General features: G+C 43.5%; 1 protein-coding gene across 1 annotated transcript in view; it reads left to right on the forward strand.

Moving 5' to 3' along the window:
• Positions 1 to 26,854, forward strand: part of INPP5B (inositol polyphosphate-5-phosphatase B) — a 66,443-nt gene that overhangs the window by 25,363 nt on the left and 14,226 nt on the right. Inside the window, exons 7-14 of the mRNA XM_008061647.1 lie at positions 11,982 to 12,078; positions 15,531 to 15,698; positions 17,179 to 17,280; positions 18,698 to 18,812; positions 19,187 to 19,303; positions 20,257 to 20,444; positions 23,205 to 23,316; positions 26,557 to 26,666. Coding sequence (XP_008059838.1) covers positions 11,982 to 12,078; positions 15,531 to 15,698; positions 17,179 to 17,280; positions 18,698 to 18,812; positions 19,187 to 19,303; positions 20,257 to 20,444; positions 23,205 to 23,316; positions 26,557 to 26,666 — 1,009 coding nt within the window. The remainder of the gene's footprint in view (positions 1 to 11,981; positions 12,079 to 15,530; positions 15,699 to 17,178; positions 17,281 to 18,697; positions 18,813 to 19,186; positions 19,304 to 20,256; positions 20,445 to 23,204; positions 23,317 to 26,556; positions 26,667 to 26,854) is intronic.

The raw sequence follows: 26,854 nt of genomic DNA on the forward strand, positions 1-26,854 counted from the left end.
AAAAAAAAAAAAAAAAAAAGAAAGTATGTATAAGCAAAAAGAAAAAGAAATTCTACCACTGAGAAATGACTACTGTTCACATTCTGATGTGTACCCTTCCAGACTTTCTGTGTATGTACACAGTATATGTGAAATACTTATAAATGTGGCACATATGCTCATAGATATATACTCTAGTCCTTTCTTTTTCTTTTTTTTCTTTCTTTTTTTTTTTTTTGAGTCAGAATCTCACTCTGTCGCCCAGACTGGAGTGTAGTGGCATGCTCCCGGCCACTGCATCCTCGACCTGCTGGGCTCAGGTGATCCTTCTGCCTCAGCCTTCGAAGTAGCTGCAACCACGGGCATGTGCCACCATGCCCAGCTAATTTTTTGGATTATTGTAGAGATGAGGTCTCACCAAGTTGCCCAAGCTGGTCTCAAACCCATGGGCTCAGGTCATCCTCTCATTTGGCCTCCCAAAGTGCTGGGATTATGGGCGTGAACTACCGTGCCTGGTCTTGTTTTTTTGTTTTTTTTAAATTTAGAGTTGGAGTCTCACTCCGTCACTCAGGCTGGAGTGCGGTGGCACACTCGTGGCTACCCCAGTGTCAACCTGCTGGGCTCCAGCAATCCTTCCACCTCAGCCTTCCAAGTGGCTGGAACTACAGGTGCGCGCTACCACGCCTAGCTAATTTTTTAAAAATTTACTGTAGAAATGGGATCTCACCAAGTTTCCCAGGCTGGTCTCAAACCCATGGGCTCAGGCACTTCCCTCACCTCAGCCTCCCAAAGTGCTGGGATTACAGCTTGAGCTACTGTGCTTGACCTACTCTAGTCCTTTCTGATGCATATAGATATGTGAGGCCATGCTCACAACTACCATCTTCAATTCCTTATCAACAATTCTGAAGTCCTGAAAACTCCAAAGACTGAAAAAAAATTTTTCTTGTAAATTTGGCCCAAGCTCAACTTGGCAGTAAGACTTGCTTGAACTGACATGAGACTATTTATAGGCTTTGTTTATCCCACTAAGTGGTATTATTCCTACGTTATATTGTGGTAATATAAAAGCGTTTGATTACTGGTGTTACCTCAGACTCTGCTGGAATTGTTATATAGTATTTGGTATAGGTAATGTGTTATCTTTATAAAATCTACCAAATTCTGAATTCTAAAATACCCTTGGCAAAAAGGGTTTCAGATAAGGGCTTGTGGTTCGGTATTAGGCTATACTGCACTTTGGTCTAAGGAAGGAACCTCAAAGGTCAATACTGTCTATTTAGCAAAGCATGTGAGAGGAGTTTTGGCTTTATAAGACATGCAGTACAAAGCCCAGAATTTACAAGAAAAATAGAACACTTGTTTTTTACCCATCCAGATCAAGCTGCAGTTGTCACTGTGATTGAGCTACTAGGTAGTCTGATGATACTGAGAAATGGCTTCAATTGTAGGCATGAAAGGTGGTCAGTATCACCCAGAAACCACACTGAGCTTAGTCTGTGTATGGAGGCTGTTCAGGATGTGTTTATTGACTGCCTGATATGTCACATATTGTAGCAAGCCAGGGCCACAGAGAAAACACACCAGTCCCTGCTCCCAAAAGCATGTGGTCTAGCTATAGAGGTAAGACAGATAAGAACAGTTAAACACAGTTACGGTTCCCTTATGATAAATGCCTTGATGGAGGTCAGCCCTGTGAGTATGTAAGGCGAGGGCCAGAGAAGCTCTGGAGGAGATGCCTCCTGAACTGAGTCTTGCAATTCACTACATGAAGGTAGACTTGGGAGGTGGTTAGGATCTACCCAGGATTGGATTAGGGTAACATCTGAATAAATACATAGTTTTGGTGTGACTGGATGGGGAGGTGGAAGAGGGGCAGTTGGAGTGGGGATGGGAAACGGGGCTGGAGAAGTAATCTGAGGCTATTTATAAAGGTCTTCTATGTGTACTCAGAAGTTTGGGTTTTATTCCAAAAGTGATGTGAGTTATTGGGGGATTTTGTGCACAAGAATGACCTGCTCAGATTTGTGTTTCTTCTAGGTGTTGCAGAATGGATTGGAGGAGGGGAAACCAGAGGCAGGGGAATCTTTAAAGGGGCTTTCTGGAAATATGAAGGGCCTAAACTAAGGCAATAGGGATAGAGAAGAGGGCCAGGTACACACACATTTAGGAAGAAGGATTCATAGGATTTGACGACTGAATGTTCTCAAAAGGACAAAAGAAAAAAAGGACAAATCCCTGTTGTCACCTGTTAGATTGAGTAACAAACGATTGGCAGTCTAAGGTTGGAAAGGGGCAGAGTGGAAGTAGCGAAGCAGGGAGGAGAAAGGACAGGAAGCTGCGGCCAGAGAGGGAACTGTGGGGCTGTGTAATGGCACATTATGATAGATAGCTACTGACAACCAGCTTCCACGCCAGACTCTAGTGAGAAGAGATTCCGAGAAGACAGCCTTGCGGCTGGAAATCCCCTACGTCGTGCCTTAAAGTTTCCATACGTAGTCATGAAGGAAGATGTTCCAGTCCTTGCTGGACTTCGTCCAGAGAGAGGCCCCAGGTGACAGCATGACAAGATGGATGCCTGCAGGGCCATTTTCCCACTGGCCTGCCACCTGCCACAGGCCATGAGCAGAATCCACAGGGACAAGCCACTGGCCTTTGGGAGGTGTCCTTTCAGTCTGGCTGTGAGGGAGTATCTAAAGAAACAAAGTCTTCAGGGAGAACTTAGAAAGTACTGGCATGCAAAACAGAGCACTTAATCATAATTCCTTAGTTTGAAAAGTGCAGGTACCTTTGCATATTGTAAAACTCCATGAGATACTGATATTAAAGTACTATTTTATAGATGAAGAATCTGAGACTCAAAGAGGGGAAGTGACTCGTGAAGTTACACAGGAAGATAATGGCAGAGCTGGACATCAGCTGAAGTTTCTTGATACTTTAACACATTGAGTGCTTTCTGTGTACCAGACAAAGGAGTAACAGAAAGGAGATCAAGTCCCTGTGTCATAGAAATCACATCTTAGTGGGAGCGGCCTCCAATAATAATGAGTAAATAATAGCTTTCATATCAAATGGTATTAGTACTAAGAGGGAAAGTTTCTTAAAAAGCAGGACTGTACTTCCCAAACTGTGTGCTGAGACACCCTGGGGCTCTGCGGGGACACTCACAGGGATGCTGTGGGAGATTAAATTTTTCAAGATAAGCACAGAGATCTGTTGGAACACCAATTTCCAACTCAAGTTATTTTACAGTTTCAACATTAGATAGTGCTGCATTCCTTCTGATCACCTCCTGTCTTTGTGAAGGTGTGTTTTTGGTAGTTTCTGTGCTTAGAAGCAAGTCCATGCAAAAGTAAATATGGAACATTATGTGTGGTATCCAACCTGATTCCAAGGTTTGAGAAATTGTGCAGTACCCAGCAGGCACATACATCTCATCGGTAAGTCACTGTGGTTAAGATGGAATGGAAATTTTTCTTTCTTTTTTTTTAAGTAAGAAATGTAGACATTTATTTATTTATTTATTTATTTATTTTTGAGTTGGAGTCTCACTCTGTCACCCAGACTGGAGTGCAGTGGCCGTTCCCGGCCACCGCAGCCTCGACCTGCTGGGCTCTGGCGATCCTTCTGCCTCAGCCTTCCAAGTAGCTGGAACTACAGGCGCGTGCTACCATGCCTGGCTAATTTTTGACTTATTGTAGAGATGAGGTCTTGCCAATTTGCCCAGGCGGGTATCAAACCCGCGGGCTCAGGCAGTCTACTCACCTCAGCCTCCCAAAGCTCTGGGATTACAGGCTGAGCCACCAAGCCCAGCTGAAATGTAGATTTATTAAAGAAGATTTGTTACAAAGGACAAAAATGGCAGGACGACAGTGAGAATGTCTGCTGTCTGCTGCCTTCTTTCTATTTTATGTGTATTATTTTTTTCAAGCTGCTACTAAGTTGCTAGGACCTAAATATTTGGCTCTAATAATTTATTTGGCTCTAACTACCTAACCAGAACTGCTAGGTATTTCTTTTGGCCTCGAGATACCTTGAGAAAGTTATTGAGACAGTTGGGCACTGGGAACTGAGAATATTTAGGAGCCCCTGTAGTAAGGGATAGGTGATGTGGGTGGGTGAGCTCTCAGTGGCTGCTCCCGGCCATCGCAGCCTCGACCTGCCGGCTCCAGTGATCCTTCCGCCTCAGCCTTCCAAGTAGTTGGAACTACAGGCGCGCGCTACCACACCCCGCTCATTTTTGATTTATTGTAGAGATGAGGTCTCGCTGCCCAGGCGGGTCTTGAACCCGCGGGCTCAGGCAATCCACTCACCTCAGCCTCCCAAGGCACGGGATTACAGGCTGAGCCACCGAGCCTGGCTGAAAACTTCTTTTTTAAGATGCAGGGTCTTACTGTCACCCAGGCTGGAGTGCAGTGGCACGATCAAAGCTCAATGCAGCTTCAAACTCCTGGGCTCAAGCAATCCTCCCAGCTCAGCCTCCCAAAGTTTGAGCAACCTTAGAGCTTCTAACATTTGAGCAGAGGCCTGAGTGGAGGGAAGGAGTGGGCAGTGTGGAGATCTGGAGGAAAAGCACTCTGGGTAGCGAGATTTGAGCAAGAGCAAAGGCCCTGTGTTGGAGATGAGCTTGACATGCTCCAGAAACAGCCAAAAAGGAAGCATGGCTCAGTAGCCACTGAGTGATGTGGAATGCAGTAGGGGTCAGAGCAGCATCAGAGACTGGATCAGGTGGGGCCTTGTCAGCTCTGTTGAGGGAGTTGGGTTTTATTCTGAATGCAAGAATTTGATGGGATTCTCTTAAGCAGGGAAGTTACTTCATCCAATGTACTGATGTACTTTTTTTTTTCAAAGCTCATTCTGGTTTCTGTATAGAAAACTAACTGCAGGAACAGACATGTGGAAGCTTAAAAAGCAGTTAGGAAGCTGCTGCTGTAGTCCTGGTGAGAACTTCTGGGTATATTTTCAAAGGCAGAACTTACTTGAATTGCTGATGGATTGAGATGTGGGTATGAACAAGAGAAAGAGGAATCATGGGTGTGTCCTAGGTTTTTATTCTGAGCAGCTGGTTAAATGGCAGCTGGTGCCATTTACTGGAGTGAAGAGTAAGCAGAGAAGCAGGATGTGAGAATCTGGAGCTCAGGTGGAAGATCCAGGATGGAGATGGAAATTCAAGAGTGATCACAGCATGCAGGTGGCTCCTAAGCCCTAGACTCATGAGACTAAATAAGATCTTGAAATGACAAAGAGTGTAGCTGGAGAAGAGGGCCTAATTTCAGGACCTTGCCTGGAGTTCTTCAGGATGGAGAAAGAGAAGAGCCTGAAGGACTACAGGGGGTATTTATGAATGGAGGGAGCGATCATCCATCAGGACCTGCCAGAGAGAGAGGTTGAAGTGGACATAGCTGAAAACTGAGAATTGGCTGTTGGGTCTGGCAACGTGAAGGTTGTCAGTAACAACACAAACAGTGACTGTGGAGGGGTGGAGACCATATCCAACTGCAAAGGGTTGAGAAGAGAATAGGAGGCAGGGGACATGAAGGAAGCCTTTCAGAGAGGTTGCCTTTCCATTTCTAGTATGCCTATTTTTTAAAAATAAAATAAAAAAAATTTTTTTTTTGTTTTTTGGGTAGAAGTCTCACTCAGTCGCCCAGGCTGGAGTGCAGTGGCATACTCATAGCCACCCCAGCGTCGATCTACTGGGCTCAGGCGTTACTTCTGCCTCAGCCTTCCAAGTAGCCAGAACTATAGACGCGGACTATCATCCCCGGCTAATTTTTTGATTTATTGTGGAGACAAGGTCTCATCAAGTTGCCCAGGCTGGTCTTGAACCCCTGGGCTCAGGCAGTCCCTCACCTCTGCCTTCCAAACTGCTGGGATTATGGGTGTGTGCCACTGCTCCTGGCCATAAAATAAAATTTTAGGCCGGGCGCTATGGCTCAAGCCTATAATCCCAGCACTTTGGGAGGCCGAGGTGAGAGGAATGCCTGAGCCCATGGATTTGAGAATAGTCTGGGCAACTTGGCAAGACCTCATCTCGACAATAAATCAAAAAATTAGCCGGGTGTGATAGTGCGTGCCTGTAGTTACGGCTACTTGGAGGTCTGAGGTGGAAGGATAGCTCCCGGCCCAGATGTTTATTTTTTACAGTGAGTTATAATCCAGTATTCCTTTATTTTGTTGCTTAGATTGTTCAGCCTTGGCCACTGGGAGCTCTTTCAGTCGTCTCCTGTGTCCCTTTGATATATTCCTATCATTGTGGGTGTTTTGGGGTTTTTAATCACTTTGTTACTTTCTGGCAGTGCAAGATGCTCCTGGCCCATGTTATTTATTTCTTGCTCCAGTTCTAAAGTAACCATATTTTCAAGAAGCCCTAGTTCCTTTTATTGGAGAATGGTATTATTAGACACTGAGATCTGGGCATTAAATGTGGTTGCTGCTACTGATAAGTTCTTGCTTCTAGGTCCTCTCAGCTGACAGAGCAAGGAAATATCTGTGTGTATACTTTCCCATGCATATATACATATCCACATATATTTCTACATGTAGCCATGTGTTTATGAAGCTAAACATGAATTCATACTGATCAGAGTCTCCATCTCTAGTCCTTCACCACGTGGCTCATTCTAGCTTCCTCCCCTTGCTTATTTGGAACTTTCCACTCCAGCAGTAGGAAACCTGGCTCCCACCATCTGCCATCCATTTACTTAGTTGTTGGATTCCAGTATACATGTATAGGTCAATATATGTGTAATGGTTTCAGAATTGTTAATCCATACTCCCAAGGAAAAAATGTTGTCAACTAGAGTACAGTAGCTTTAGTCTTATAGACCCCACTCTTTTCCAGAGTTACTTAGGTAAATGCTGTCACCTGGATGGGCCAGACCATGGCTTTCTACCCACTTCAGTGAGATTGTCTCATACATTTGTGATATAGTTAGGTTCTTTTGTCATTTTCTACTTTTCTCTCAGGATCTTCTGATCTTCTAAATGATTTTAAAACTTACATACAAGCTGCGCATAGTGGCTCACATTTGTAATCCTGGCACTTTGGGAGGTGGAGGTGAGAGGATTGCCTGAGGCCAGGGTTTTGAGACCAGCCTGGTCAACTTGGCAAGACCTCCTCTCTACAATAAATAAAAAATTTACCTGGATGTGGTGGTGCACACCTGTGATTCCAGCTACTTGGAAGGCTGAGGCAGAAGGATTGCCTGAGACCAGCAGGTTCAGACTGAGGTGGCCAGGAGTGTGCCATTGCACTCCAGCCTGGGTGACAGAGTAAGACTCCAACTCAAAAAAAAAAAAAAAAAGAAATTGTACATATATTAAGGTTCATTCTTTGTGCTATAAAGTTCTGTGGGTTTTGAAACCCACAGTGTCATGTATCCACCATTGCAGCTTATTCCAGCATAGTTTTACTCCTAAAAAGTCTCCCGTGCTTCATTTATTGAACCCTACCTTCACCCCCAGAAACCCTGGTAATCACTGATCTGTTTACATGCTCTATAGTTTTGTCTTACCAGAATGTCATAGAATCAGAATCATATAGTATGTAGCCTTTTCAGAATGACTGCTTTCGCTTAGCAATGTGCACTTAAGATTCATTTATGAGTGGGAGTAGCAGGGGGGACACAATATCGATAAAGGTACCTGATCTTAAACCAGGCAAAATGGGGACCAAAGGGAGGCCCAAACTTTACCTGTGTGATGGCCACTTGTATATCTAATCCTGAATTGTAGCCCATGTCTTTAAAAAAAAAAAAAAAAGGATTCATTCATGTGTTAGGCCAGGCATGGTGGCTCATGCCTATAATCCCAGCATTTTGGGAGGCTGAGATGGGAGGATCACTTGAGCCCAGGAGTTCAAGACCAGCCTAGGCAACATAGCAAGACCTCATCTCTACAAAAAAACACGTGTTGACTCATGCCTATAGTCCCAGCTACTCGGGAAGCTGAGGCAGTAGGGTCACCTGAGCTGGGAGGTCGAGGCTGTGGTGAACTGTGATTGTGCCACTGCACTCCAGGCTGGGTGACAGAGTAAGACCTCAACTAAAAAAAAAAAAAATTACTCCTTTTGGTGGCTTGATCTTCAGCAGATACATTTTTTGAGACAGGGTATCACTCTGTCACCAAGACTGGAGTACAGTGGAGCAATTATAGCTTACTATAGTCTCTAACTCCTGGGCCCAACCATTCCTTTTGCCTCAGCCTCCCAAGTAGCTGGGACTACAGAAAGAAGTGACCATGCCCGGCTAATGAAAGAAAAAAATTTTTTAAAGACAAGGTCTCACTGTGTTGCTGTGGCTGGTGAGTAATATTTAATAATATAGATATATCACAGTTTATCAGTTTACCTGTTGAAAGACATCTTGACTGTCCAGTTTCTGGTAATTATAAATAAAGTTGCTATAAACATTTATGTGCAGGTTTTTTTGTATAAATACATTTTTTTAATGTTTATTTTTTCTTAGAAGTAGAGTCTCTCTCTGTTGCCCAGGCTGGAGTACTGGCTGAGATTACAACTCACTGCAGCCTCAAACACTTGAGCTTAAGCAATCCTGCCGCCTCAGCCTCCTAAGTAGCTGAGGCTACAGGCATGTCCCACCACATTTATTTTATTTTATTTATTTACTTTTGAAGAGACAAGGGTCTCACTATATTGTCCAGGCTACTCTTGAATTCCTAGTCTCAAGCGATCCTGCCACCTCAGCTTCGTTTATTTATTTTTGTTTGAGTTGGAATATCACTCTTCCGCCCAGATTGGAGTTCCGTGGCACGCTCACGGCCACCCTAGCTTCAAACTGTTGGGCTCCAGTGATCCTTCCACCTCAGCCTTCCAAGTAGCCAGAACTACAGGCATGTGCTACCATGCCCAGCTAATTTTTGATTAATTGTAGAGATGGGGTCTTGCCAAGTTCCCCGGACTGGTCTCAAACCCACAGGCTCAGGCAATCCACTCACCTTGGCCTCCCAAAGTGCTGGGATTGCAGGCTGAACTACCAAGCCTCGCCTTCTCAGGATCTTGAGTAACTGAGACTATAGACACACACCACCATGCCTGGCAAATTTTCACGTCAGCAAATGGCTAAAAGTGTGATTGCTGGATCATAAGATAAGACAGGTTAGCTTTGTAAGAAACTGCCAAATTGTCTTCCAAATTGCCTTTACCATTTTCCATTTCAGCTGTCAATGAATGAGAGTTATATTGCTCTACATTCTTGTCAGCAATTGGTATTGTTAGTTTTTAAAAAAATTTTAGCCGTTGTACTAGGTGTCCCAGTACACCATTCACTAACTCAAATACCTTAGTTCTCTAAGTGTTATTACAGCTCAGAAGTAAAGGCGGAGAGATAGAATCCAGTTGGGGATTTGGTTTCCAGAAATAATTATAAGTAACTATGGATATTAGGACTCTAGACTCAACCTGTTCTCCAAAAGAATGCTACAGACTTTAACTTGGATATGATGTATCTACATAAATCACATAGGAATTCAAGTTCATCTAGTATTTAGTATTGACTTGTTGGATGATTGCACTGCTTATAATGGCTGAGTGGTGTGCTGGATGATGGAGATACAGTGATGAATAAATCAGATGTAGTCTCATCCTCAAGAAGCTTATAGTCTACAGCAACAACAGCATGGAAAAAACAACTATAACACACAGAAGTCAAAGTTATGATAGGAAAGTAAAGGGGGCTACGGAAATGCCAATATCAGGACATCTGACTAGTCTAGGAGGGGTCAGAGAAGGCTTCACCTACTGCAGAAGTTGGCAAACTACAATCCATAGGCCAGATCCAGCCTGCTGCCTGCTTTGGTGTAGCTTATGAGCTGAGGGTGGTTTTTACATTTTCAAATGTTTGAAAAGACTCAAAGAGAATAATATTTTGTGATATATGAAAATTATATGATATTCAGATTTCAGTGTCCATAAATACAGTTTCTTTGAAATGCACCCATACTCATAGATGCTTTTGCATCTGTAAAATGCAACTGTAATGGCAAAGTTGAATAGTTGTGACATAGACTGTAGAACTTGCAAAGCCTAGGACATTTAGTCTCTGACCCTTTGTAGAAAAAGTTTGCTGACTGGCACAGGATAGATAGAAGTTAGCCATAGCAGTGAAGAAGAGGGAAGTCAGTTCCTAATGGGATCTTTATGTAGCTGCAGTACCTTTAATATGTTTGGAGCGTGGCATCAAAAAGGTAGGGGCCAGAGGACTGTGGTGAGTGATATGGCTGACGAGGTGAGCAGGTTCCAGCCTGGGAAGAGCCTTGGCAACCATATGGAGGGATTTGGGTTTATTCAGTAGCGAATGTTTAAAAGACTTAAAGTGATGTGGTCCAATTTACTTTTTCTTTTTTTTTAGAGACAAGGTCTCACCAAGTTGCCCAGGCTGGTCTCAAACCCCTAGTCTCAGGCAATTCTCTCACCTCTACCTCCCAAAGTGCTGGGATTACACGTGTGAGCTACCACACCTGGCTTCAGTTTTTTTCAAAAAATAAAACCTCTGGCCACAGTGTAGAGATTGGGTTGGAGAGGGTGAGGTAAGAGGCTGGGAGATAAGTTGAGACTTTTGTAGTTAATCAAGGGAGTCTGGTAACCTAGACAAGTACAGTGATATCGGGATAGGAATATATTGGTTTGAAAGGCATTTAGGAAGCAAAACTGAAAGACTTTGATGTCTTGGTTCATTCAGGATGCTATAACAGAGTACCATGAGTTTGGTGGTTTAACAACAACAGATTTATTGTTCACAGTTCTGGAGGCTGGGAAGTCCAAGAACAAGGTGCTGGCAGATTCAGTGTCTGCTGAGGGCCCATTTTCTGGTTTATAGGCAGCTATCTGTAAACAGGGCAGAAAGGGGAACTCTGGTCTCCTCAGCCCTTGTAAGGATACTCATCTCAATCATGAGGGCTCCACCCTTTGAACTAAGCACCTTCCAAAGGCCTCACCCACCTCCTAGTACATTACCTTGGGGGTCAGGATTTCAACAGATGGATTTGGTTGGGAGGGGCATAAATATTCAGTCTGTAGCACTTGTGGCTGATTGGAGGCCTTGGTGTGTAATTATTTTCATGTTTCAAATGATTATGTCTTCATTTTTCAAAAGTTTGTTTTTTCTGATTTATGTGAATGCATGGTTGAGAAATCCATGTTTAGTAATAGTCTTCAGTGCAAAATTCTTCAGTGGTGTTTTCATGCCTCCAGAGCTCCTTCCCATAATTTGGGTATGGATGTCATATCTCTCTGTGGCCTCTTCATGTTATTCCCTGTTGACAAGAGACTTGATTTTTAAGGAGCAGAAAAGCTATTGGCAGATTAATTTTCCTTTTAGGTTTATCTTGGTTTAACGACTTTCCCAAAATATTTCTGTGTTGAGTCCTTGGGCTTTTTGTTTTTCAAGGCAATTTGTTGACCATGACGAGCAATTTTCATTCCCTAGAGTGCTTAGACTCTTTCCAATTTTAGATCTCTGACCCTGGCCTTTCTCCTCTGTGGAGCTGAAGTCTCACTTGAAATAGATGGTAGTACGAATACAGTCTTATATTTTATAATATATTGGCTTTTAAAATGCATACTCACACGTTAACTAATTTGATCCTGCAGTAAGCCTATGAAGAAGGCAGAACAGTTCAAATTACTGAGATTAAGAGAGACTGGATAACTTGCCCAAAGTCAGAAGGTTGTTAAATATGAAACAGGTGATAAAACTTAGCTTTTCAGGTTTCATAGTTTTATTCTTTCTATAATACACCCTGTCTCAAAGAAAAGGGAGTTAAACTAACTGGAACAGTTATGTTTTCAGCAGTAAAGACATCCAGATGAAATACTTTTTTCCCCTCTGTATGTGATCTTTGGGGCTTTACCCAGACCCCAGCAAAGGCCTTTTCAAGCAACATGTGGACTACCAATAATTCCTAGACTGCAATTTGAGAAGCTGTGGTCTATGTATTAAAGCATATGTAAGTATACTTTAATTTCTTTCCCTTCCCTTTAGGTGGTTCCAACTTTGACGGGTTGAAGCCAAATGGGAAAGGTCTGCTTATGGACCATAGCTCCCGGGGTCAGGATAAACCAGAAAGCTTACTCACAAGGTAATGCAACTCTCCCTCCACTTATGATTCTTGGAACTGAGGCCATTATACTGTGCATAATGAAAGCTGTCCCATTCACAGCAACTTGGATGGATTTAGATAGAGTCTATCATACTCAGTGATCGATCACAGAAACAAAGAACAGGGTATCATATTCTCACTCGTAAGCAGGCTTTGAACAATTGTCATAATACTGTAAGAAAGGGATTGGCAGTAGTGGGAAACTGCTAGGGGAGGGGGGTGGGATTGGTAGTTGAGGGAAACTGCCAGGGGAGGGAGGGGCACACCTCATCACCAAGGTTACCTGCATAATAAATATTTGTATACTTAACCCTGAATTGTACCCCACATCTTTAAAATAAAGAAAAAAAAAAGAAAGTTGTCCCAGGATAGTTGACCTAGGAAATGCCCTTAATGATACCTGACATTTGTTGAGCACTTACTGAGTGTATGCCAGGCATCATGCTCTTATATTTCAGCCTAAGAAATAGATACTTTTTTCTGTTTTACAGCTAAGGAAATTCAGGTGATGAGAAGTTACATAACTCATCCAAGGTGCCAGGACTAGCAAGTGGCCAATCTAGAATTTGAAACTGGCAGTCTAATCCTCCCTTAGAAATGTAGATTAGGCACATTTGATTTCACCCTTTCATTATTTTAGGAGTTTCCTGACTGAAGTTATTTCTTTTTTCCTTTTTATTTACTTATTTCTTTTTTTCTGTTGTTTTATTTAGTTTATATAACAGTGCCCCCTACCGATCATAGTCAGAATTGTCTGGTCAAGGTAAAACTTCACACTTTCTCATTTGCGTTTTTTTTTTTTTTTTTTTTTTTGGTTTTGGTCCGAGTCTCACTATTGCCCAGGCTGGAGTACAGTGGCATACTCACATCCACCTCAGCCTCGACCTGCTAGGCTTAGGTAATCCTTCTGCCTCAGATTCCAAGTAGCTGGGACTACAGTCACATATTATCATGTCTGGCTAATTTTTTGATTTATTGTAGAGATGAGGTCTTGCCAAGTTGTCCGGGCTAGTCTCAAACCCTGGGCTTAGACAGTCCTTTCACCTCTGCCTCCTCAAGTGCTGGGATTGCAGCCACCACGCCCGGCCTTATTTGTGTTAATATTTTAATTATGTGCTTAAGCAGCAATGAACAATCCCTGAAATTTAAGTGTAGCTAGATCATTTGCAATTTGCTATTGAGTCATCTTAATATGCATAGATATGTTTTACATAGACTTAATTAGCATGTACATAAAGATATAACACATGTGACATTTCTTTGTCAGAAACTTTTTTTTTGAGTTGGAGTCTCACTCTGTTGCCCAGACTAGAGTGCAGTGGCACACTCATGGCCACCACAGCCACTACCTGCTGGGCTCAGGTGATCCTTTTGCCTCAGCCTTCCAAGTAGCTAGAAATGCATGAGCCACCACGTCCAGCTAATTTTTTGATTTATTGTAGAGATGAGGTCTCTCTCTTCTGCCTTCCAAAGTGCTGAGATTACAGACTTGAACCACCGTGCCCAACTAGAAACTTTTTTTTTGAGTCAGTGTCTCACTGTTGCCCAGACTGGAGTGCAGTGATACTATCATGGCTCACCGTAGCCCTTACCTACTGGACTCAGACAATCCTTCTCAGCCTCTCGAATAACTGGGACTATAGGTACATGCCACCATGCCGGGCTAACTTTTTAAGATTTTTTTTTGTAGAGATGAGATCTCACTATGTTGCCTAGGCTGGTTTCGAACTCCTGGGTTCAAGCAATCCTCCCTCCTCAGCCTCCCAAAGTGCTGGGATTTCAGGTGTGAGCCACTGCACACAGCTGAAGTTTCTTGTTTTGTTTTGTTTTTGAGTTGGAATCTCACTCTTGTCATCCAGGCTGGAGTACAGTGACACGCTCACGGCCACCACAGCCTTGACCTGCTGAGCATAGGCGATCCTTCTGCCTCAGCCTTCCAAGTAGCTGGAACTACACACCCACCCATAACACCTGGCTAGTTTTTGTGATTTATTGTAGAGATGAGGTCTCACCAAGTTACCCAGGCTGGTCTCGAACCCATGGGTTCAGGCAGTCTTCTTCCCTCGGCCTCCCAAAGTGCTGGGATTATAGGATGAGCCACCATGCCTGGCTTAGCTGAGACTTTTAAAGGTGCCTTAATATTGCCGGCCTGGTGGCTCACGCCTATAATCCTAGTACTTTGGGAGGCTGAGGTGAGAAGATCGTCTGAGCCCACGGGTTCGAGACCAGTCTGGGCAACTTGGCTAGACCTCATCTCTACAAAAAATAAAAAAAGTAGCTGGACGTGGTGGCACGTACCTGTAGTTCCAGCTGCTTGGATGACTGAGGCAAAAGGGTCGCCGGAGCCCAGTAGGTTGAGGCTGCCATGCACTTCAGCCTGCCATGAGTGTGCCATTGCACTTCAGCCTGGGCGACAGGGTGAGACTCCAACTTGGAAAAAATAATAATAAAAATAAAATAAAGGTGCCATATATCTTAGATGGTTAAGTAATCTTCAACACACATTTCCTGAGCTGTTATATAGTACTATGTTGGGCAAATATGTACAATTTTGTTAAACTTGGCATTTGAATGATTTTAGTATGACTATAAATACAGTACTACACAAATAATAATGAAATATACATTTTCATTACCTTTGTTTTTATTTTGGATTATTCCTGTGGAATAGAGATACAGACTATAATGATCAAGTCAAAGGATCTAGAGGGTTCTATGGTCTTGATATGTGAGGTACTGGGGTTCAGAAAGGGCACTGTCAGATCTGAGTTCTAATCCTACACTCTGCCACCATTCAGTAGGGTGAGTCATTGGTGATTCTGAGTTTCATTTTTCTTATTTAAAAATGAGGAAATTGCCGGGCTTGGTGGCTCAGCCTGTAATCCCATGCCTTTGGGAGGCTGAGGTGAGTGGATTGCCTGAGCCCGCGGGTTCGAGACCCACCTAGGCAGGTGAGACCTCATCTCTACAATAAATCAAAAAATTAGCCGGGCATGGTAGCGCGTGCCTGTAGCTCCAGCTATGTGGAAGGCTGAGGCGGAAGGATCGCCGGAGCCCAGCAGGTCGAGGCTGTGGTGGCTGGGAGCGGCCACCACACTCTAGTCTGGGCGACAGAGCGAGACTCCCAACTCAAAAATAAATAAATAAATAACAAATAAAAATGAGGAAATTATAGTATGCTGTCTTCAAGGTCCTCTTCTATGAACCTATTATCAGAAAAATCTCCAGACCAATATACTATACAATCAATAAAATATAAATTTATTTAATTCACATAGAAATAGTATTGTTTTAGTAAATACATTTCACATTGGCTTCTTTAGTCTTCTGTGACACAGCAACTTGTATATGGGAACTTGTAGCATTATAATCATTTATTTTGCCCTGGACAACTCATCAACATATGAAAAAAAATGTTTTTGTTTTTCTAGGCAGAATAAATACAAGTCTGAAATTACTGACATGGTTCGCTCCTCCACTGTTTTAGTATCAGACAAGTCTCATATTTTGTCAATGCAGAAGTTTGGACTGCGAGATACACTTGTGAAGTCACATTTAATACAAAAAGAAGAGGATTATACCTATATCCAGAACTTCAGGTAGCTAACTGGATCTTAGACTGTTTTCAAAACAAAATTATCATTCGGCTCTCCTTAAACACCTCCTCCCAGACCCTGGATTTGGATTATTCTATAGAATCTCTCCCCTCATTTCAAAATGAGTGATTCTGTCAGTCTTCATTAACAGGTATTTATTCTGTACCTTTTTTGGGTGGGCACTGCAGTAGGTGTGGCATAGTAGGAGTAACACAACTTGCAGATAGTTACAGAAATATTTACAGAGACAAATGGCTACAGAAAAAAGTGTGACATCCTGATTCTTGTGTATCCCTCTGAGACTTAGTATTCCCTCAGTCAATCTGGGATTTTGAAGAAACTAAATGAAGTTAGTAGGCCAGGTGTGGTGACTCATGCTTGTAATCCCAGCATTTGGGAGGCTGAGGCAAGAGGATCACTTGAGGCCAGGAGTTTGAGATCAGCCTGGGCAACAGAGTGAGACCCCTATCTCTACAAAAAAATTTTTTTTGAGTTGGAGTCTAACTCTATCACCCAGGCTGGAGTGCAGTGGCACGCTCACAGCCACTGCAGCCTCAACCTACTGGGTTCAGGCGATCCTTCCGCCTCAGCCTTCCAAGTAGCTGGAACCACAGGCATGCGCCACCTTGCCTGGCTAATTTTTTTTTGATTTATTGTAGAGATGAGGTCTCACTAAGTTGCCCAGACTGGTCTCAAACCCGTGGACTCAGATAATCCTCTTACCTCGGCCTCCCAAAGTGCTGGGATTAAAGAAAAAAAATAGCCAGATGTGGTGGTACATGCCTATAGTCCCAATTTCTTGGGAAGCTGAGGTGGGAAGATAACTTGAGCCTAGGCGTTGGAGGCTGCAGTGAACCTTGATCCTGCCACTGCACTCCAGCCTAGACAACAGAGTGAGACCCTATCTCTTTAGAAAATTAATTAATTGATTAATTAAAATGAAGTTAGTTGGTGTCTGGTCATCTTTTTAGGCAAGATTACCAAAAGTTAAATGAATATAAAGGCTGCAGGATTCTGGTAGATCTTTCAGAATCATTCCATTGGGACCATAAGACAAAATAACATTGTTTCTAGGGATATAAACAGTGAATTGTGGTGAAGAAATAGCCTTTTGAACACTGGTGTTGCTTTCCTGCAAAAGTGACTACCAAGGTACTTTTTTTTTCATTTTTCCATTTCAGTGGGATACACAGGGTAAAGCATCATTTATAGATGATGGCTCGATAATGGCTGTTGAAGGGAAGTAGGAATGCCAGAGTAGGCCCACACCAGTTGAAGCTGTTATCACAAAAGCATCAGATACTGTGACAGACTACAAATCACCCCTTGGTACTGCGGTCATGGGACTAGGTTAGATATGACATTTCTTATGCCTTAAAATGCCACTCCATAGAGACTGAAACCAGCATAAATTAGCGTCAAATGCTTTTTCCTATCATCCCCATAGTGCTTCTGAGTCACTGATGGTGTCTCTTGGTGACAGGTTTTTTGTGGGAACATACAATGTAAATGGACAGTCCCCCAAGGAATGCCTTCGACCTTGGCTGAGTCATGGTATCCAGGCCCCGGATGTATATTGCGTAGGGTGAGTGCTTTTCTCCTAGTCATCTCTCCATCTTCAAGAACATGGAGCTGTGGTTGAAGGGATGGGCCATGACTGTATAGCTGAGTCTTCATAGCAAGTGAAGGAATTGAAAGATGAGCACATGCCAAATACCAGATGCTTTCCTGTTTGATGTTCATTCTCTTGGTAAACAAATGTCTGGCACTAGTGCTGTGCTTGGCATTTAAATGCCAGTATTTAGTTTTTCATGTAACCCTTTGTTAAAATCAGAGTATCCTAAATTGAATTTCATTGCTTAGATGTTCAACATTTTTCTTTTGGTGACAAAGTAAAGATATTTTTTGCCAGAGAAGGAAGTTTAACTAAAGAAGGTCCTATCAGTTAAGCTTTTTAAAAATTTTATGTTATTGTATTTTGTTTCCACCAACATAATTTTTTTAATTTTGAAAAATCTTCTTACCACACTGTACTGGCACTATTGGTGGGAAGAAGTAGCAAAGGAAGCCTGTATGGTACATTGGAAAGAACTAGAATTTGTAATGTATGTAGAACTAGGTTTGAACTCTAGTTTGTTACCTGATGTTTGTGCAAACTAGTGGTTGCAGGTATAAAATGGGGACATTTCCAACTACTTCATAAGCTGGTCATGAGCGAAAATGGGCTGATTTTTTTTTTTTTTAGTTGAGTCTCACTCTGTTGCCCAGGCAGGAGTGCAATGGCACACTCATGGCCACCGCTGCCTCAACTTGCTGGGCTCAGGCGATCCTTCCACCTCAGCCTTCCAAGCAACTGGAACTACCACCATGTCTGGCTAATTTTTTGACTTATTGTAGAGACGAGGTCTTGCCAAGTTGTCCAGGCTTGTCTTGAACCCATGGACTCAGGCAATCCTCTTGCCTCAGCCTCCCAAAGTGCTGGAATTACAGGCATGAGCCACTGGGGCTGGCATAGGAAATGGGCAGATGCCTGTGAAAGCATCTTGCAAGTTCCTTGGCTCTAAGTATTTATGTTTCTTCCCTCCTGAGAGTCCTGCAGTTTAGCTAGAAAACCAGGGCTTATGCACCTCTACCACTCTGAGAATGTGTCATTTGTACATTACTTTTCTCTTTCTTTGTTTTTTTTTTTTGAGTTGGAGTCTCATTCTTCCGCCCAAGCTGGGGTGCAGTGGCACGCACGCTCGCTCATGGGCACCCCAGCATCAACCTTCTGGGCTCCAGCGATCCTTCTGCCTCAGCCTTCCAAGTAGCAGGAACTACAGATTTGAGCTACTACGCCCAGCTATTTTTTTTTTAATTTTATTATAGAGAGAAGGTCTCGCCAAGTTCCCCGGGCTGATCTCAAACTCACGGGCTCAGGCAATCCACTTGCCTGAGTGCTGGGAGCCCAGCCACCAAGCCCGGCCACCTTTCTCTTTCTAATTGGTTACTTCTCCAAATAGGTTTCAGGAGCTTGATCTGAGTAAGGAAGCCTTTTTCTTTCATGATACTCCAAAGGAGGAAGAGTGGTTTAAAGCTGTATCAGAGGGTCTTCATCCAGATGCCAAATATGCAAAGGTAAGAGAAGTTAGGGACCTTTTAGTTTTATGTTGCCATGCAGGGAAATTCCAAGAACATTCTTCACCCTTTCCATGACCTTTATCTTAAGCCAATCCTAATTATCGTGATATTTTCAATTCTAGCTCCTTTAGAAGAGGTGCCTCTGGGTAGGAAAGATGCAGGGTCTTGGCACTTGTAGGCTTGTGGGTTATCATGTAGCATGCTCAGTGAGTTGGCAGATGACTACCCTGTGTTCTAGTGTGAAGAAAGAGATAACATTTATGCTCTCAGCTAGCTTCCAGACCACTTTTCCTTTGGGATATTTATTCCTTTATTCCTGTTTGCAACTTCTGTTTAATGCCATGACTTGAATATTTGTCTCTATTTTCCAGGTGAAGCTCATCCGACTGGTTGGGATTATGCTGCTATTATATGTCAAACAGGAGCATGCAGCATATATCTCAGAAGTGGAAGCTGAGACTGTGGGGACAGGAATTATGGGGAGGATGGTGAGTCCTTGGTTGGTATGTCTGGCACATTGAGGTCCTTGACACCCTAAGATTTTTTTGTGTTTTTTTTTTGAGTGGGAGTCTCACTCTGTCGCCCAGGCTCGAGTGTAGTGGCATGCTCCTGGCCACCGCAGCCTCAACCTACTGGGCTCAGGCAATCCTTCCGTCTCAGCCTTTCAAGTAGCTGGAACTACAGGCATGTGTTACCACACCCAGCTAATTTTTTGATTTATTGTAGAGACAGAGTCTTACCATGTTGCCCAGGCTGGTCTCGAACCCACAACCTCCGGCAGTCCTCTCACCTCGGCCTTCCAAAGTGCTGGGATTATAGGCTTGAGCCACTCTGTCCGGCCGAACCCTAACATTTAGATCCAGCTTCTCATGATGCAGTGTCTCAGTTTAAGAGTGCCAATATTGCAAGATGAATTGTACCCTCAAACAGAGCTGGTTTGAGTAGACTATTTAGAAATCATAGTTTAGTGAATTGGGACTGACTTGCCTAACTAGCACCTGTCCTCATATTCACCTGACACTAGAGCCTCCAGTTGATCCTCCCATTTTAACCCATGAAATATGTTGCAGAAACTATGTTGGGTTACCCAGAAAAACAGAGAATGCTGCTAGTAAGTTTGCAATTTCCTCTCCTTCTTGAGGCTATTAAAGTTCTGCTTTTAGGTTCTCCTGCAAGAGCTTAGCTTTGTGTGGAAAAGGGAGAACCTATGGTTTGGCTGTGGTTTAGTGAACAGAACACTGGATTGAAAGAGCTAGCTTCTGGATTCAGCGTTGCCACTGACATTCTACCTTCTTGGATTTGTGTCCATATCTGTAAAATATAGATAATAACCTCACAGAATAATATGAAAACTAAGATAAAACATTTTGAAAGTCTGTGGGTTTAAATGACTGACACAACTAAGTTGTGAATTGTATGTTTGGGGGGATTCTTTCCATAGGGTAACAAAGGAGGTGTGGCAATCAGGTTCCAGTTCCACAACACCAGCATCTGTGTGGTGAACTCTCACTTGGCAGCCCACACAGAAGAGTATGAGAGGAGAAACCAGGACTACAAGGACATTTGTTCTCGAATGCAGTTTTGTCAGGTTGACCCAAGCCTTCCCCCTCTCACCATCAGCAAGCACGAGTGAGTCTGGGCTTCCACCTCATGCAGTTCCCTGTGTGGCTGTATAGAATTGTGGGCTCTGTCTTTGCTGGGGAGGTGGCTGGGAGTGGCTTTCCCTGATAGAATGGTAGGATCTGCTTGCTCTTGGCTACACACGGATGATGTCTCTTAGACGTTTTTAGCTTCTTAGCTTACCATCGGCAGACTTCTAGAATCTTTCTCAAACATCACTTGTCCCTGGAAGAGCATAAGATGTATTTCATTTTGTTTTTTCTTTTTTTTTTAAAATATATCAATATTTTTTATTTTGATATTGTGGGGTACAGTTAAGGGTTAGGTATACAAATATGCTTCATTCAGGCACCCTTTTTGATAAGGGGTGTTTCCCCGTCTCCAGACAGATATTACTACCATTAATCCCACCTCCCTTCCCCTTGTTTTTTCAATGTTTAATTTTATCAATATGTATGAGACCAAGTGTCCCTTACTGCTACAGAACTATTACAGACAGGTATGGTTAAGAAACACCTTTATTTTGAGCAGGGGGAATGACAGCACACACTTAACAGCTATATTGTAGTCTGAATCTTGCTTATAATATATTTTAATATGGGTCTCCCTCAATCCAACATTACGAGGAAAACAAAGAGCAAGCATTTTATTTTATTTTATTTTATTTTTATTTATTTATTTGAGTTGGAGTCTCACTCTGTGGCCCAGACTGGAATGCAGTGGCTGCTTCTGGCCACTGTAGCCTCGACCTGCTGGGCTCCAGTGATCCTACCGCCTCAGCCTTCCAAGTAGCTGGAACTAAAGGAGCGCGCTACCACACCCAGCTGATTTTTTGTTGTTGTTGTTGGAGTCTCACTCTGTTGCCCAGACTGGAGTGCAGTGGCCCCTCCCGCCACCGCAGCCTCAACCTGCTGGGCTCCGGCGATCCTTCCGCCTCAGCCTTCCGAGTAGCCGGAATTACAGGCGCGCGCTACCACGCCCGGCTAATTTTTTTATTTTATTGTAGAGATGAGGTCTCGCTGCCCAGGCGGGTCTCGAACCCGCGGCCTCAGGCACTCTACTCACCTCAGCCTCCCAAAGGCACGGGATTACAGGCTGAGCCACCGAGCCTGGCTAGAGCAAGCATTTTAAATCCAATTTTTTGTTTTGGGTTTGTGTGTATGGGGGTGTGTGTGTGTGTGTGTGTGTGTGTGTGTGTGTGTGTGTGTGTGTCTCAGAGTCTCACTCTGTTGTCCAGGCTGGAGGGCAGTGACATGATCACAGCTCACTGCAGCCTTGACCTCCTAGGCTCAGTAGATCCTACTACCTCTGGTGTGTGTGTGTGTGTGTGTGTGTGTGTGTGTGTGTGTGTGTGTGTGTGTGTGTTCCTTCTGCCTCACCCTTCCAAGTAGCTGGAACTACAGGCACACGCTACCACGCCCGGCTAATTTTTTGATTTATTGTAGAGATGAGGTCTCACCAAGTTGCCCAGGCGGATCTCGAATCCACGGGCTCAGGCAGTTCACTCACCTCAGCCTCCCAAGGTGCGGGATTACAGGCTGAGCCACCGAGCCTGGCTATGTTCTAGGATTTTATGTCTGTTCTTTCCAGACCATGTGTAATTGAGAGTTGGCTTATATTCGTTTGCCTTCATTTGGTCTTTGTTTCCTCCTGATTCAACTTTACAAAGCTATAGTTGCAGCTGCTCAGAGCATCTTATGCTAATTTTTGTTTATTCTATTTCATTTATCTTTAAAACTTTTTGTCTAAAGCCAAAGTCTTAGATTTTTAGACTTTATGATAATAGTTGAAGCTTACGCTTCCTCTTTTATAGAGGAAGAAGCCACTGGGCCCATGGTGTCTGCCAGGGAGTAAACGAGTCATGCGTCTTGTCCTGCCTGCTGCAATGTAACTGTCTGGAGCTTTTGGTGTTTTGGAAACTGATAGGATGGCTTTTCTTCTCCAGGACACTTAGCAGGGTGTGTCCTACAGCTGAGGTCTTTATCATTCTGCAGCATCCCGGTTTGTGAGGTTACAGCTTAGGTGTCAGTTTATCTGCATTTAGCTTGTTGATGCGTTTATTTGGAGCATGTATACTACTGTGCAGATTCTCTAATGACATAGTTGTTGCTACAGACAGAGCATTTGGAACTTCATGAGATGTGTGATGTCATCAGGGACCTTCAGTTAGGGATGTCATCAGGGACCTTCAGTTAGGGACCTTTTCTCAAAGCAGCAGATGTAATGAAATACCTGTCACGCTCTGCTCAGGAGTACAAAAAGAGCCAGCCAATGATTGTGGTGAAATTCAGGCTCCTCTTTGAAGGTTGGGCTTTGTTCAGAGAAACTCTGCTCTAGGAATTAAGACTGAGAGTATGTTTTGTGGACTACAGTTTACACAGAAGCAAAGGCAGTGTCATGACTTGGGGTCCCTGGTTGATTGGCATGCCTCATGATTCTTGATCTTTTTTGCCTCTCAGGAATGGGATAAATTATTGTCTTACCTGTGTATCTTATTAGACTATCTTTCTAACCATACAAGAATAAAAAAAATAAAATAGTCAGGGAGAACTCAAGGCTGTTTATGATAAACTTGGACCAAGATAATTGAGTAAGCAGGTTAGGGTATTAAATAGGATGGCATGAGAAGAAATTTCTTGAGCAGCTGAGTCATTTCCCCACCCATTTCCCAAGAGGCTGAGCCTCAGGGACCTTCTGTCAGAAGCACCCTGGATAGGATGGGTTAAAGTCCCTCCTAAACCGTGTTACCTTTGTGCTCTGTCCTCACAGTGTGATCTTGTGGCTGGGGGACCTCAACTACAGGATAGAAGAGCTGGATGTGGAAAAAGTGAAAAAGCTCATCGAAGAGAAGGCCTTTCAAACCCTGTATGCATATGATCAGGTACAGATGACCACCTGCACCCTCTTTAGGCCACTGCCCCCAGTTGTGAGGGCACACGAAATCTGGGCTCCCAAACTCTCAGCCCCTTCTTCCTTGGCCAGGGAGGCTTCCCTGAGAATCTGATGGCTTTCATTTCTTCATTTCTTCTGCATTTTCCTCTCCTGTAGTTGTTGCCCCACTGGCTCTTCCTGAGGTGCTTTGTCTTCTTTGGGAGCATGAGTGCGTTCTTGCCCTGTCACATTCTCTCATTCATTCATTTAAGAAGTCTGAAGTTGGGGCTGGAAGGGTATCAAGCTTCTATAAAGAAAGTACTTCGTATACTTAAGATGACTTAATAATTAAAAAAAATAAGCCTCCTACTTCCTACATTCTTCTCACCAGATTTCTCTAATGTGAATGACAGCTCTTCTTCACTCTGTGCAGGAATCAGATCCGTAACTTGCTGTTCTCCACTGTTGTTTGACTTAACATTTCTTTCTCAGAGCATTAGCATTTCACGGTACAAGAGAATCTGTTTCTCTTCTTTTTTCTGGCTCTTTCTTTCAATAGGTTTTAAACCTGTAAGTGATCAGAGTAGTTCAGAATGTTAAAGTCATTTTTCTGTTTTTAGTTAGTATCCCACTTTTAATAACCTTATATTGTCATTAGTCTACATCTTTCTATTATCTGTTTCCCCCTAGAGCAAAATAATACAAGATAAAGAATCTCATCTTCGTTATTCCTTTCTTTCTTTCTTTTTTTTTTGAGTCAGAGTCTCACTCTGCCACACAGGCTGGAGTGCAGTGGCATGCTCATGGCCACTGCAGCCTCAACCTGCTGGGCTCAGGCAATCCTTCTCCCTCAGCCTTCCAAATAGTTGGAAATATAGGTGTGTGCCACTATGCCCAGATAATTTTTCTTGATTTATTGTAGAGATGAGGTCTCACCAAGTTGCTCAGGCAGTCTTCTCACCTTAGCCTCCCAAAGAGCTGAGATTACAGGCCTGAGCCACCACACATGACATATATCTTTCTTTTCTTTTTTTTTTGAGTTGGAGTCTCACTCTGTCGCCCGGACTGGAGTGCAGTGGCCGCTCCTGGCCACCGCAGCCTCGACCTGCTGGGCTCTGGTGATCTTTCCGCCTCAGCCTTCCAAGTAGCCGGAATTACAGGCATGCGCTACCATGCCCGGCTGATTTTTTGATTTATTGTAGAGATGAGGTCTCGTTGCCCAGGCGGGTCTTGAACCCGTGGGCTCAGGCAATCCACTCACCTCAGCCTCCCAAAGGCGCGGGATTACAGGCTGAGTCACTGAGCCCGGCTGAATAATTTTTTTTTTAATTGGAGTTTCAGTCTTGTTGTCCAGGCTGGAGTGCAGTGGCACACTCATAGCCACTGCAGCCTTGACCTGCTGGGCTCAGGTGATCCTCCACCTCAGCCTTTCAAGTGTCTGGAACTACTGATGCATGCCACCATGCCCAGCTAATTTTTGTGATTTATTGTAGAGATGTGGTCTCACCAAGTTGCCCAGGCTGGTCTCAAATTCCCTGGGCTCAGGCAATCCTCTTACCTTGGCTTCTCAAAGTGCTGGGATTATAGGCACCCGGCCTGGAATAATTTTTTACTGACCTATTTTTTCCCCTCCAGTTCTTTTCCTTGGTAAAATTCCTTTTATTCTAATTAGTTTCTACATCAGGGGTAGCTCAGTCTCGTTTATATCTGTTTCTTCTCTCTGTGTTCTGGAGGGAGGCATTCTATTTTTCTAATAATTTGATACCCATCTTCACCTGCCTTATTTTCTGGTCATTCCTGAAGTAATAGTACCCGTTATCTGCTTACTAGCTGGTTTTTAGGTCTGTATGTACCCACCCATTTAAGAAGCATCAGCTTGCATTCATACCTAAATGTGTATTTCTTCCTATTGCTGTTTATTTATTTTATTTTTTGAGTTGGAGTCTCACTCTGTTGCCCAGGCTGGAGTGCAATGGCATGCTCACAGCCATTGCAGCCTCGATCTGCTGGGCTCAGGCGATCCTTCCGCCTGAGAAACTGGAGCTGCAAGCACATGCCATCACACCCAGCTAATTTTTTGATTTATTGTAGAGATGAGGTCTCTCCAAGTTGCCCAGGCTGGTCTCGAACCCGTGGGCAATCCTCTTGCCTCTTGCCTCCACTTCAGGAACCACTGCACCCTATAATGAATCTATTAAATAAGTGTTTATTTAATAGTGTTTTTTAGGAAATCATATTTTCAGGAATTTGGGAAGTGGTATCTCCTGGATAGCTGACCTCGTCTCCAGTGTTAGAGCTGACAGTTCTTTCCCAGTCCATGCAGTGCCAAGCTTGATGTTCCAGGAAAGAAGCAAGAGTACCTATGGTTTTCATCTCTTGCTGAGAGTATAATCTGGAAGGACCTCCTAAAATCAGTACAATAGGAAGGATGCTAGCTATTTTCATAACGTGTCAGGCACTGTTTGAAGTTGATAGTTAATCTTCCTAGTGACACGATGAAGTAGATTTGATTATAAATCCAAAATTTACAGATAGAGAAACCAAGGCACAGAGCTTCCTCCAGTTCACATAACTAATTTAACAACACAGTTCTATCTCTGTGTACATTTGGAGCAAGTGTGCCACACATATGAAAGTTTTTGGGGTTTTTTTTTTCGACAGGTTCTCACTCTGTCACCCAGGTTGGAGTACAGTGGCACAATCCTGGCTCACCGCAGCCTCAGCCTTCTAGACTCAGGCGATCCTTTCACCTCAGCCTCCTGAGTACCTGGGTACCGTGGCTGGCTAATTTTTGTATTTTTTGTAGAGACAAGGCCGCACTATGTTGCCAAGGCAGTTTTCAAACTCCTGGGCTCAAGCAGTCCTCCTGCTTTAGCCTCCCAAAGTGCTGGGATTACAGGCATGAGCCACTGCACCCTGCCAGATGAAGTGTTTGATCTATGGAAGAGGAAAACTATGTTTAGTGGTACCTAATCCTCTTAAGGACATCTCAGTAAAATGGTACTTAGATCCCTGGGGGTGTAGGTATACTCTTATAAAAGAGCCTTTTTAGAAACTATATAACAGGTGAAGGAATGGTCAGTTCGTTCTCTTCCTAGGAGTTAATTCAAGGTCTTATAGAATAGCTTTCTTATAGGACCTGTTTTGGGGGTTTAGAATTTGAATTTCAGATGAATTTCCTTTTCTCTGTTAAGTCACAGCTTGACTTTTTTATTCTGAGTTTTTCTTTTTCTCTCATCCTTTTGTATAGCTGAAAATTCAGGTGGCTGCAAAGACTGTCTTTGAAGATTTCACAGAGGGTGAGCTCACATTCCAGCCTACCTATAAGTATGATACCGGCTCTGATGACTGGGATACCAGGTAGGTCAGAGGTTGCTTCAGGGGGCTGAGACCCAGAAATTCTGGGAAACACTTGCCCTAGTGGAAGGATTTATATTTCCTGGACTTCCCCCCCCCCCATGTACTTCAGTCAAACAAATTTTCTCTCAATATCTGTTTTTGTTTTTTTTTTTGAGTTGGAGTCTCACTCCATCACCCAGACTGGAGTG

This window comes from Carlito syrichta, unplaced genomic scaffold (assembly GCF_000164805.1).
Source record: "Carlito syrichta isolate Samal-C Ts95f unplaced genomic scaffold, Tarsius_syrichta-2.0.1 Scaffold305386, whole genome shotgun sequence".
NCBI lineage: Eukaryota > Metazoa > Chordata > Mammalia > Primates > Tarsiidae > Carlito > Carlito syrichta.